Below are 13,755 nucleotides of genomic sequence, written 5' to 3'. Positions count from 1 at the left end.
TGGAGGGGCCGGCCCGGTGGCACAAGTGGTTAAGTGCGCGTGCTCCGTTGCAGCAGCCTGGGGTTCGCCGGTTCGGATCCCGGGCACACACCAACGCACTGCTGGTAGAGCCATGCTGTGGCGGCGTCCCATATAAAGTAGAGGAAGATGGGCACGGATATTAGCTCAGGGCCAATCTTCCTCAGCAAAAAAAAAAAAAAAAAAAAGGAGGATTGGCATCAGATGTTAGCTCAGTGCTGATCTTCCTCACAAAAAAAAAAAAAAGAACAAAGCTGGAGGTATCACACCCCCTGGTTTCAAAATATACTACAAAGCTACAGTCAGCAAAACAGCATGGTACTGGCATAAAAACAGACACACAGTTCAATGAAACAGAATCAAGAGCTCAGAAATAAACCCACACATCTATGGACAGCTAATTTTCTACAAAGGAGCCAAGAGCATACGATGGAGAAAGGAAAATCTCTTCAATAAACAGTGTTGGGAAAACTGACAGCCACATGCAAAAGAATGAAAGTAGACCATTATCTTACACCATACATAAAAATTAACTCAAAATGGATTAAGGAATTGAATGTTAAGACCTGAAACCATAAAACTGCTAGAATACCAGTAGTACACTCTTTGACTTGGTCTTAGCAGCATCTTTTCAAATACCGTGTCTACTCAAGCAGGGGAAACAAAAAAAATAAATTAATAAAAGGGACTACAACAGACTAAAATGCTTCTGCAAGGCAAAGGAAATCTCCCACCAACTGGGAGAAAATATATGTAAATCATATATCTGACAAGGGATTAATTTCCAAAATATGTGAAGAACTCATACAACTCAACAACAAAAAGATAAACAATCCGATCAAAAAATGGGCAGAGGTTATGATCATATTTCCAAAGAAGATATACAGATAGCCAACCTAAGTGCCCATCAATAGATGAATGGATAAAGAAGATGTGTTATATATAAACAATGGAATACTACTCAGGTATAAAAAAAGACGAAATCTTGCCATTTGCAACAACATGGATGGACCTTGAGGGTATTATGCTAAGTGAAATAAGTCAGAGGGAGAAAAACAAATATTGTATGATTTCACTCACAAGTAGAAGATAAAAACAACAACAACAAACAAATACATAGATACAGAGATAAGACTGTGGTTACCAGGGAGGAAGTGGAGAGGGAGGAGGGCGAAATGGCTGATAGGGCCTACGTGTATGGTGATGGATGATAACTAGTCTTTGGGTGGTGAACACGATGTCATCTACACAGAAATCAAAATACAATGATGTACACCTGAAATTTATGTAATGTTATAAACCAATGTTACCTCAATAAAATAAAGAAAGAAAAAAATGCAAATCAAAACCGCAATATCATCCCACAACTGTTAGAATGGCTACTATCACAAAGAACAACAAGTGTTGACAACAATGTGAAGAAAAGGGAACCCCTGTACACTGTTGGTGGGAATGTAAATTGGTGCTACCACTAAAGAAAACACTATGGATTTTCCTAAAAAAATTAAAAATAGAACTATCATATGATCCAGCAATCCCACTTCTGGGTATTCATCTGAGGAAAATGAAAACACTAACTTGAAAAGATATATACGCCCCCCCATGTTCACTGGCATTATTTACAACAGCCAAGATACGGAAGCTACCTAAGTGTCCATTGATGGATGAATGGATAAAGAAAATGTGGTATATGTATACATACAATGGACTATTTTCAGCCATAAAAAAAGAATGAAATCTTGCCATCTGTGACAATATGGATGGACCTTTAGGGCATTATGCTAAGTGAAATAAGTCAGATAGAGAAAGACAAATACTGTATGATCTCACTTATATGTGGAATCTAAAAAAAAAAAGTTCATAAATATAGAGAACAGACTGGTGTTTGCCAGAGGCAGGGGGATTGGGGGAGGGGGACTGAATTGAGTGAAGGGAGTCAAAAGGTACAAACTTCCAGTTATAAAATAAATAAGTCATGGGGATGTAACGTACAGCATGGTGACTATAGTTAATAATACTGTATTGCATATTTGAAAGTTGCTAAGAGTAAATCTTAAAAGTTCTCATCACAGGAAAAAAAAATTCTCTATGTATGGTGACAGATGTTAACAAGACTTACTGTAGTGATCATTTCACAACATATACAAACATTGAGTCATTACGTTGTACACCTGAAACTAGTATAATGTGTATACTCAATTACACCTCAATTTAATATATACATATAAAATTTTGTAACTGCTGGTAATATATTAAAATTTGCTAAGCTGCAATCAATAAAATTTAAGTCAATAAAAAAATAAAGAACATGAGAGAGTGTGGTTATGCCTTTTTTAAATTTGTTTTAAGATTTGTGTGTGTGTGTGTGTGTGTGTGTGTGTGTGTGTGTGTGTGGAAGATCAGCCCTGAGCTAACATCTGTGCTAATCCTCCTCTTTTTGCTGAGGAAGACCGGCTCTGAGCTAACATCTATTGCCAATCCTCCTCCTTTTTTCCCCCAAAGCCCCAGTAGATAGTTGCATGTCATAGTTGCACATCCTTCTAGTTGCTGTATGTGGGACACAGCCTCAGCATGGCCAGAGAAGCGGTGCGTCAGTGCACGCCCAGGAGCTGAACCCAGGCCGCCAGTACCGGAGCGCGCGCACTTAACCGCTAAGCCACGGGGCCGGCCCCGTTTTAAGATTTTAAAAAAACCAACCCACAACGGGAGTCTACTTTCAGTTGTAAAATGAAGGCGGCAGAAAAATATAAAAAAGAGAACTGGACTTGCAGGAGATCTGGATTTCAATTCAGCTGTACCATTAACTTGACCTTCAATAAGTCACCTATCTAACTACTCTGGGCCTTGTGTTGTTCATCTCTAAAACGATCAGGTTGGACCAGGTGATAAATGAGATTCATCTAAAACCAGCATTCTCTCCACGAAGCTAGACTAGCAGTGGAACCCTCCTCAGCCCAATTTCTAGCAGTTCCACACAGGAGAATATGAAGGACTGTGGATGTTGGCGGGCAGGAGGACCCTGAAGTCTGAGATCTGGGCAGGCAACTGGCAGTTTTCCAGCAGTGCACGCCTCTGAGAGAGCGCTGCCAGAAATGGGAGGTGGACCTGCCTCCTTCAACCAAGTTAACGACTACTGTGTACTGGGAAATACAGAGATAAGAGGCCTGATCTTTATGAGCTCACGAGGGGTTGGGGGGGGCCCCATGTTTACAGACAGTTACAATTACTGTGACGAGTGCTATGGCACAGAGGAGAACATGGAGCTATAGCCAGCCAAATATACGTATAGATCTAAACCTGTTACCTTACAAGAGCAGGAGACAGGACTTACGCTTCTGGAAGATGGAGTAGATGCAGATGCCGTTTTCCCTATTTTTCCTGCTAAGTACAACCGAAAACCCTGGACATGACATATAAAACAAACACAAGGAGACTCTGAAAGGTGTAGAGAAGGCAGCAGACTGGCTAGGGACCTCAGGACCATAAGAAGGACACATGGTAAGTTCCCTAGGTTTCCTTTTTCCCGCCTACATCCTAGACTGCATAACGGAGAAGCTGGCAATCCAGAAATGGCATTAAGTGCAGACAAACAAGGCTCCAAGAAAAGCCTGCTCTCTCTACCCAAAGACCCTAGGATGGAAGGGGGCAATCTGGCAAAAGAAACCATTTTTAGACAGTAACTGCTCTACTCCAGCCAAACACCACAGAAATAACTGCAGTCCACGCCTACTCCCACTAGTAGCAAAGGCCAAGTATAGATAGTCTGAACTTCCATGCTTGACAGGCTGTAACAAGTTGCTCCCCTACCCCCATCCCAAGTAGTGTCAGAGAAGGCCGAGTCTCTGGACCTAGGGGAGCTGGGAATTTCATCTCTGCCAGAAGGAAACAAGACACCCCCAGTCCCATGCCATGGTGTCAGTGGAGACCATGCAGGGAACCAGAACTCCCATCTCTGCCCAGCAGAAACAAAGTGCTACTCGCTAGTGAAGAGCGACTACTTTCGCAGCCTCTCATCAGTAACCACAGTACCAGTGGAGGCTAGTGGGAACAGTAAGGAGGGCCCCTCCGATTCCCAGACAGGCTGGTGTCAGCAGAGACCTAGACGAGGGCTTACTCTCCCCTCCCAGCACTGACAAGGAACCCACCCCCCTGGAGTCAACTGTGGCCCAGTAGACAACCTGGGCTTCCACCCAGACATGGCAGTAACAAAGCAGCCTCTCTCTTCACTCACCAGAGCAGCATCAGGAGGAAGTCTGCTAAAACACAAGATTTAAATAAGATTCAGTCTTATAATACTTTAAATGTCCAGGTTTTGATCAAAAAATGTCCAAGAACCAGGAAGACCTCAAAGTGAACGACAAAAGAGAACACACAAAGATGACAAAGATGTTGAAATTATCTAGAAAGAATTTGAAAGCAACTATCATAAAATATTTCAACCAGCAATTGTGAACACGATCGAAATACATAAAAAAACAGGAAGTCTCCACAAAACCAGAAAATCTCAGAAAAGACTATGTAAAGATATCTATAACTACACATAGGCAGATAGATAGAGACATAAAGAACCAAAAGAAAATTTTAGAACTAAAACTATATAACTAAGATAATAATTCAATGAATGGGCTCAACAACAGAATAGAGATGACAGAGAAAAAGAATCAGTGAACACGAGTGTAAAGAGTAGAAATTACCCAATTAAAACAAGAGAGAAAACAGATTGAAGAAAAAAAGTGTAGACAATCTCTGAGACATGTGGGACATCTAACATCTATGCCATCGGTTTCAGAGGAAGAGAAACAGAGTGGGGCTGAAAAAACATTCCAAGAAGAGTGGCCTAAAATTTCCCAAATTTAGCAAGAAACATAAATCTACATATTCAAGAAAGTGAATGAACTCCAAACAGAATAAACCCCAAAAAACACACACCAAAACACATCACATTCAAACTTCTGAAAACAAAAGACAGAGAAAGTAGCCAGAAACAAACAATGCACTACCTATACGGGAAAAAGAGTCAAATGTTAGCAGATTTCTCATTAGAAACCATGGAGGCCAAAGGAAACAGCACACATTTACCAAGTGCTAAAAGAAATGTCAAATCAGAATTCTATACTAGCTGTCAACTATACTTCAATAAAAGAAAGAAAGAAAGAAATGTGATACTGAACAGAAAAAAACAAAAATAGTCTTCTACTAGTCAAAAAAAAAAGAAAAAGAATTCTATAATAGCAAAAATATTCTTCAGAAATTAAGAAGAAATCAAGACATTCTCAGATAAAGGGAAACTGAGAATTTGTTGCCAGCAGACCTTTCCTAAGAGAATGGCAAAAGGAAGTTCACTAACAGAAAATAAATGATAAAAGGAATCTTGAAACATCAGTAGGCAAGAAAATATGGTCAGACCAGGAATACATGTAAATACAATAAACTTTCCTTCACATCTTGATTTTTCTAATAAGTTTGACAGTGGAAGCAAAATGTATAACACCATCTAATGTAGTTCTCAACATAACAGTAGGCCCCCCTTACCCACGGTTTCAGATTCCACGGTTTCAATTACCCACAGTCAACTACAGTCTGGAAGCAGATGATCCTCTTTCTGACACATCGTCTGAAGGTCAACAGTAGTAGCCTAATGCTACATCACAATGCCTATGTCATTCACATCACTTCATCTCATCATGTAGGCACTGCATCACCTCACATCATCACAAGAAGGGTGAGTATAGCACAGTAAGATATTTTGAGAGATAGAAACCACACTTACATAACTTTCATTATAATATATTGTCATAACTGTTCTATTTTATTATTATTGTTGTTAATCTCCCACTATGCCTAATTTATAAATTAAACTTTATCATAGGTATGAATGTATAGGAAAAAACATGGCATATATAGGGTATGGTACTATCCGTGGTTTCAGGCATCCGCTAGGGGTCTTGGAAGACATCCCTCACAGATAAGGGGGGACTACCGTATATAGAAGAACTATTTAAGACAATTGTATCATAAAACGAAGGAGAAAAAAGAAACTTAGAGGTTTAACACTTCATTGGACCTGGTAAAATGTGAACACTTTACTTTGAAAAATATGTGTGTGTATATGTATATATAATGTAATAACCAGAGCAACCACTAAAAAAGCAATACAAACAGATATACTCAAAAAACATTACAGATATATCAAAATGGGGGGCTGGCCCCGTGGCTTAGTGGTTAAGGGCACGCACTCCACTACTGGTGGCCCGGGTTCGGATCCCGGGCACGCACCGACGCACTGCTTGTCCAGCCACGCTGAAGCGGCATCCCACATACAGCAACTAGCAGGATGCGCGACTACTACATACAACTATCTACTGGGACTTTGGGGAGAAAAAGGAGGAAGACTGGCAATAGATGTTAGCTCAGGGCCGGTCTTCCTCAGCAAAAAGAGGAGGATTGGCACGGATGTTAGCTCAGGGTTGATCTTCCTCATAAAAAAAAAAAAAATCAAAATGTAATTCTAAAACATGTTGTAGTAACTCACAAAAAGCTTAAATAAAAGAACACAAAGAAATGAAAAACAGTACAAGAGGAAAACAAAAATTAAAATGGCATACTTAACCTTATCAAAAATTACACTGAATGTAAAAGGTGTAAATATACCAATTACAAGCCAGAGATTTGTCAGACAGGGTGGCAGGGGGGATGACCCAACTACACGCTGTCTACAAGAAACTCACTTCAAATCTGATGATATATGTAGGCTGAAAGAAAAGAGATCGGAAAAGAGAGACCATGCAAACACTAATAAAAAGCAAGCAGAAGTAAGTGGTTATATTAATATCAGAGAAAGTCGACATCAGACTAAAGAAAATTACCAGAAACAGGGAGGTACATTATATAATGACAATAGGGTTAATCCACCAAAATTTACGTGTGTGTGGACCAAATGATAGAGCTGCACACATAAATTAGACAACTTATATAAAAAAATCAATTCCTCAAAAAGGGCAAGCTACTACAACCTACTCAATATGAAAAAGAGAATGAATAGTCCTATAACTATTAAGAAAATGGAATTTGTAATTAAAAATATCCCAAAAAAGAAATCTCCAGGGGCTGGCCCCGTGGTGTAGTGGTTAAGTGCACGTGCTCCGCTGCTGGCGGCCCAGGTTCAGAGCCCGGGAGCACACTGATGCACCAGCTGTCACGCCATGCTGTGGCGGCGTCCCATATAAAGTGGAGGAAGATGGGCACAGATGTTAGCCCAGGGCCAGTCTTTCTCAGCAAAAAAGAGGAGGATTGCCACAGATGTTCGCTCAGGGCTGATCTTCCTCACAAAAAAAAAAAAAAATTAGAAGAGAAAGACAATAAAGTGATTAAAAAACAAAAAGAAAAGAAAAGAAATCTCCAGACCCAGACTTTCACTGGCGATTTCTACCAAATGTTTAAAGAAGAATTAACACCAATTCTACATAATCTTTTCTAGAAAATAGAAGAGCGGGGAACACCAAACTCATTCTACAAAGCCAGTATTACCTGATAGCAAAATAAGATCAAGAGAGTACAAAAAATGTTGGGCCGGCTCCGTGGCTTAGCGGTTAAGTGCGCGCGCTCTGATGCTGGCGGCCTGGGTTCGGATCCCAGGCACGCCCCAAGGCACCACTTCTCCGTCCAACCCAAGGCCGAGTCCCACGTACAGCAACTAGAAGAATGTGAACCTATGACATACAACTATCTACTGGGGCTTTGGGGGGAAAAAAATGAATAAATAAAATCTTAAAAAAAAAAAAAAAAAAAAAAAGAGAGTACAAAAAATGAAAATTAAAGACGAATATTCCTCATGAATACAGATGCAAAAATGCTTACCAAATATTGGCATAGAACTCAGCAATAAATAAAAAGAATTATAAACCACAACCAAATGAGGTTTATTCCAGGGATGCAAGGCTGGTTCAATATTTGAAAATCAATCAATGTAATCCACTATATTAGGTTAACAAAAAAATCACATGACCGTATCAATTGATGCAGAAAAATATTTGACAAAATCCAACACCCATTCATGATTAAAAAAAAAACTCTTTGAAAACCAGAAAAGGAAAGAGCTTCCTCAACCTGACAAAGAACATCTATAAAAAACCCTAGAGTTAACATCATACTTAACATGGAAAAATTGAATTCATCCCCCCTAAAATCAGGAACAAGTCAAGGATGCCTACTTTCACCACTGCTATTCAACATAATATTGGAAGTTCTAACTAGGGCAATAAGGCAAGGCAAGGAAATAAACACAGACTGGAAAGGAAGAAATAAAAATTCTCCCTATTTGTAGATGACATGATTGTCTATGTAGTATTTCTCAAAGAATCTACAAAAAAATACAGTAGACTCCCTTATCTGCGGCTTCAGTTGCCCACGGTCAACCATGGTCTGAAAATATTAAACGGAAAATCCCAGAAATAAACAATTCATAAGTTTTAAATTGCAAGCTGTTCTGAGTAGCGTGATGAAATCTTGTGCCATCCTTCTTCCTCATGCCCCAGATGTGAATCATCCCTTTGTTGGACCTCCAATCATCAACATCATCTGCTCCTGACATCCAACCATCAATATCGTCATGGCTCAATGTCAGAAGGTCAACACGAGCCTAACGCTACATCACAATGCCCACATCATTCACCTCACTTCATCTCATCACATACGCATTGTATCATCTCACATCACCACAAGAGGGATGAGAATAGCACAATAAGATGTTTTGAGAGAAACAGACCACATTCACATAATTTTTATCATAGCATATTGTTATAACTGTTCTATTTTTAGTTGTTGTTAATCTCTTACTGTGCCTAATTTATGAGTTAAACTTTATCATAAGTATGTAAGCGTAGGAAAAAACATACAGTCATGCCTTGCTAAACGACAGGGATACATTCTGAGAAATGCGTCATTAAGTGAGTTCATCATCGTGTGAACATCACAGAGTGTACCTACACAAACCCAGATGGTATAGCCTACTACACACCTAGGCTATTTGGTACTAATCTTATGGGACCACGGTCGTATATACAGTCCAATGTTGACTGAAACGCCATTGCGCCCCACATAACTGTAGTATATATAGGATTCGGTACTATCCGTGGTTTCAGGAATCCACTGGGGGTCTTGGAACATATCTTCCATGGATAAGAAGGGACTATTGTACTTCTAGAACTAATAAGTTTAGTAAATTCACAGGCTACAAGATCAACATACAAAAATCATGTTTCTGTGTACTAACAATAAACATGGGGAAACAAATTTAAAATGCAATACCATATACAAAGATTCAAAAAAAATAAATACTTAAGTTTAAATCTAACAAAACATGTACCGAATTTTTATATTGAAAACTACAAAATGCTGATCAAAGAAATCAAAGAGGATCTAAATAGAGAGACAGTCCATGTTCATGGATTAGGAAACTCAACATAATCAAGATGTCAATTCTCCCCTAGAAATCCTGATACACAGGTTTAAAACAATTTCTAGCAGAATCCCAGATTTTGTTGCAGATGTGTACTGACACATGCAACAATTGGATGGCCTTGAAGGGCACTGTGCTTAGTGAAGAACATCAAACTCAGAAGATCATGTGCTCTGTGATTCCCTTCATATGAAACTGTGGAAATGACAAAATTATATAGAGAACAATCAGTGGTTGACAGGAGTTAGCGATGGGGAAGGAGGGTGTGACTGTAAAAGGGTACAGCAGGAGGAAGATTCTGTGAACAGTTTTATATTTTGATTTGAGGTGGTAGTTACACAAATCTACACATACGATAAAATGACACAAACGAGACATAAACATTGTTTTTGTTGTTACTGCCATCAAGTTGATCCCGACTCCTAGTGACCCTGTGAACAGCAGAGCAGTTGCACCATCCTCTCACTTGCAGCACTGTATCAGACAATGCTCCGCTGCTATTCACAGGGTTTTCACTGCCAATTTTTCCAGATGTGGATGACCAGGTCCTTCCTCCTAGTCTGCCTTAGTCTGGAAGCTTGGCTGAACCCTGTCCACCATGGGTGACCCTGCTGGTATTTGAAACACCAGTGGCATAGCTTTCAGCATCACAGCAACACACAGCCACCACAGTATGATAACCCACAGACGGGTGGTGTGGTTCCCTGACCAGGAAAGGAACCTGGGTCGCGGCAGCGAAAGCACTGGATCTTAACCACTAGGCCACCAGGGCTGGCTATGAACATTGCACCAATTTCAAATTCCTAGTTTTGATTTTGTCTAACACGTAACAACTAGGGAACTAGGTGAAGAGTTCATGAGATCTCTCCATATTATCTTTCTAATTTCTTGTGAATCTATAATTATTTCAAAATTAAAAGTTAAAAAAAAAAGCAGGAGTTCCTCCCACAACAGAGACTTTTATATGTAGCACCGGACACTTGGCACCTCTAACTAGGGCACCCCCCAAGGTATCTGGTACTCAGCATTTGATTTTTTTAAGGTTTTGTTTTGTTTTTTCAAAATAAAAAAAGCAGGGCCGGCCCGGTAGCGCAGCGGTTAGGTGCACACGCTCCACTGCGGAGGCCCGGGGTTCGCAGGTTCGGATCCCAGGTGCGCACCGATGCACCGCTTATCAAGCCATGCTGTGGCAGCGTCCCATATAAAGTAGAGGAGGATGGGCACGGATGTTAGCCCAGGGCCAGTCTTCCTCAAGAAAAAAGGGAAGGATTGGCACATGTTAGCTCAGGGCTAGTCCTCCTCACAAAAAATAAATAAATAAAAATAAATAATAAAAAAAATAATAAAAAAAGCATTTTTCTGAGTATGAAGAGGATTCAAGTAATTCTTTAAGTATAAACTATAAATATCAAAATCATATTACCAAAGAACTATATAATTCATTTTTAGGTCTATCTTAAAAACAAAACATGAACATGAAGATTATAAAACAGTTGCTTCATTTTATGAAAGAATAAAACAGTAAAAATCTGTTTAAAAAAGAAACAAGTTTAAAGAAGAAAAGGGCTTAGAGTACATTTCTAATTTCTCTGATACTGGCTTAAGAGTTCTTTTTTTAAAAAAAGGACAGTGGCACAGAGACCTCAAATTTCCCTTGGATTCTATTCTATAGGCAAAGATTTGCTCCCTACCTCAGGGGTTGGCGCAGCATAGGCTGTGTAAGGAGGTGGGGAAGAAGCCACGGCAGTCTCATCATACATGACTTCTGAGCCAACGTAAGCCTATGAGAGGAGAGAAATTATGAAAGAAAGTGAGTTGCTACAGAGCAACTACAGGCTCTTATGCTATACACATATCCTTTTTATTTAGCAAATAAAAAAATTAAAAGACAAAAAGTTAATCTTTGAACAGCAAATGCTCTCTGAGAAGCAACGAATGGCAGGAGGAACGTCTCCCACACTTCCCCTCAACCCCAAACTCTGGTGTCCTCTGAATTCAGGAGGAGGCAGGAGGAGAGCTCTCAATGCCCAAGAAGGCCACAGAGCCTCCACTGTTACCCAGGCCTTCTAAAAGATGTTACACCACTCTCAACAACCCTTCCATTTAAAATAAAAATCCTACAATCTGAAGTGTAGCAGTCAGAGATATGTTCCACACACACGGTCTATTTTTTACATTAAAAAAAATCCTTTGTGGGGCTGGCATAGTGGTTAAGTTTGCACGCTCCACTTCAGCAGCCAGGGTTCATAGGTTCGAATCCTGGGCACGGACCTAAGCGCGGTTCATCAAGCTATGATGTGGTGGCATCCCACATACAAAATAGAGGAAGAGGGGCATGGATGTTAGCTCCGGGCTAATCTTCCTCAGCAAAAAGAGGAAGACTGGCAACACACGTTAGCTCAGGGCCAATCATCCCCAAAGAAAACAAAACAAAACAAAAAAATCCTTTGTTAAATTACTCCCCAGTGGAAAAGAAAAACACATGCACTCTCTTAAAAAAAAAAAAACCCATATAAAGAATCATCTTGAGATCTTGCTCCTAACTATTCAGATCACTAATGTTAATTTCATCCAAGAAGAGCATGTTCACAAGAGAAAAAGTAACTAGGGCTGTACAGTAAGCTCGGGAAGAAGTGTCTTTAGCTAACAAGAGCAGCAGACAATGACATGTGGATACTAAGTCTTTTTATGTTCTTTTCCCACCTGTACTAATGCTTTTATAAGCTCCATCTACCTTCTTCTTTTCTTCCTGGAGAGATAAAGGAAAAAACAAAATCCTACCTGAAGAATGGAAATGCTGACCACAGAGGAAGTCACCTGGACTCCCCAACAGACACAAAGATGGCATTACTAGCCCCTACAAACGGGGTTTGCTGTCTCAGTGACCTCCTAAGATCAGAAGCAGAACTAGAGACAAGTACAAGTCTCAGAAATGTCTGTTGCACAAGGCTGAGGTGCTATGCATAAAAAGGACCCTGTGGTCCTTTCTGAGGCTTCTCTGTAAACCACAGTGAGATTCACAGTGCTACAACATTTCTAGAAAACACCACTGGAACCTGTGTGCCTGTGTTAGGAGGGCTCCTCCTGCCAAAATGTTTGGCAAAATCCAACTTGCTCACTGTCAGCAAAAGGTGCCCTGCCCGGCTCTGCTTGCTCATCCACAGCTGGACGGCCAAGAAACCCATCTTCCCCATTTCCCTTTCCTCATCTCCTGTTCTCCCGTTTGTGAAAGTAAGACTATGTGAAAACATTACCGGTGATTCCATTAGCAACTTACTGTATTTGTCCTGGAATCCTGAAGTGTAAATTTCCAGGCCCTGGAGAAAAGAAAAAGGAAGGGGTACTTTATCTGAGGCAATCCAACATCTATCTCCATGATTCTCAAATCTGCGTTGGCAGCAGAATTTCTGAAAAAGCTTGTTTTAACAGGTCTTCAACCCTTGCTCCAAGACCCACTCAATCAACTCATTTGAGACATGCACTAGGAATACATAATATGTAAAAAAAACTGTATCTGGGCCGGCCCCGTGGCTTAGCGGTTAAGTATGCGCGCTCCGCTACTGGCGGCCCGGGTTTGGATCCCGGGCGCGCACCGACGCACCGCCTCTCCGGCCATGCTGAGGCCGCGTCCCACATACAGCAACTAGAAGGATGTGCAGCTATGACATACAACTATCTACTGGGGCTTTGGGGGAAAAATAAATAAATAAATAAAATTATAAAAGAAAAAAAACTGTATTATTGTACCTATAACATATAATATTTAAAACAATCTATACTGTACAGTTTTTGCTTTACTTTTTATGAATGTAAAATGTACCATGCTTAACTATACTGCAACTTGGTTTATCAGTTCATGTCATACACACAGATCTACTTCATTTTTTTAAGGGCTACATAATGTTCCATGACATGAGATTTAGATTATCAGCAATTTTCTGTACTTAAAAATACTGCTGGTAATTTTCTGCCAGCTCGAGAAATTGACATATAACATACATAAGTTTAAGATGTACGTGATGATCTAATACACCTATACTGCTAAACGATTACCACCATATGGTTAACACCTCCATCACCTCACATAATTACATTTTTTCGGGTGATAACATTTAAGATCTATTCTCTTAACTTTCAAGTATATAATACAGTATTGTTAATACAGTCACCATGCTGTACATTAGATGCACAGAACTTAATCATCTTTTTTTTTTTTTTTTTTTTTTTTTTTTTTTAAAGATTTTATTTATTCAGTTTTTTCCCCCCAAAGCCCCAGTAGA

At 39.9% G+C, this 13,755-nt stretch overlaps 1 protein-coding gene across 6 annotated transcripts in view; it reads right to left on the bottom strand.

The window, feature by feature from the left end:
* The window catches only part of PLEKHB2 (pleckstrin homology domain containing B2), a 194,737-nt gene that overhangs the window by 156,074 nt on the left and 24,908 nt on the right, over positions 1-13,755 (bottom strand). For all 6 annotated transcript variants that reach the window (XM_087434993.1, XM_087434991.1, XM_087434994.1 and 3 more), the window contains exons 5-6: positions 12,753-12,792; positions 11,167-11,256 (exon numbers count right to left, since the gene is read on the bottom strand). In XM_087434993.1, coding sequence (XP_087291119.1) covers positions 11,167-11,256; positions 12,753-12,792 — 130 coding nt within the window. The remainder of the gene's footprint in view (positions 1-11,166; positions 11,257-12,752; positions 12,793-13,755) is intronic.

The sequence above is a fragment of the Ceratotherium simum genome, chromosome 9 (genome assembly GCF_057802395.1).
Source record: "Ceratotherium simum simum isolate JZ-2026a chromosome 9, ASM5780239v1, whole genome shotgun sequence".
Classification (NCBI taxonomy): Eukaryota; Metazoa; Chordata; class Mammalia; order Perissodactyla; family Rhinocerotidae; genus Ceratotherium; species Ceratotherium simum.
The sequence above is the reverse complement of the archived record's forward strand: the minus strand, read 5'-3'. Positions and strand labels throughout refer to the sequence as shown.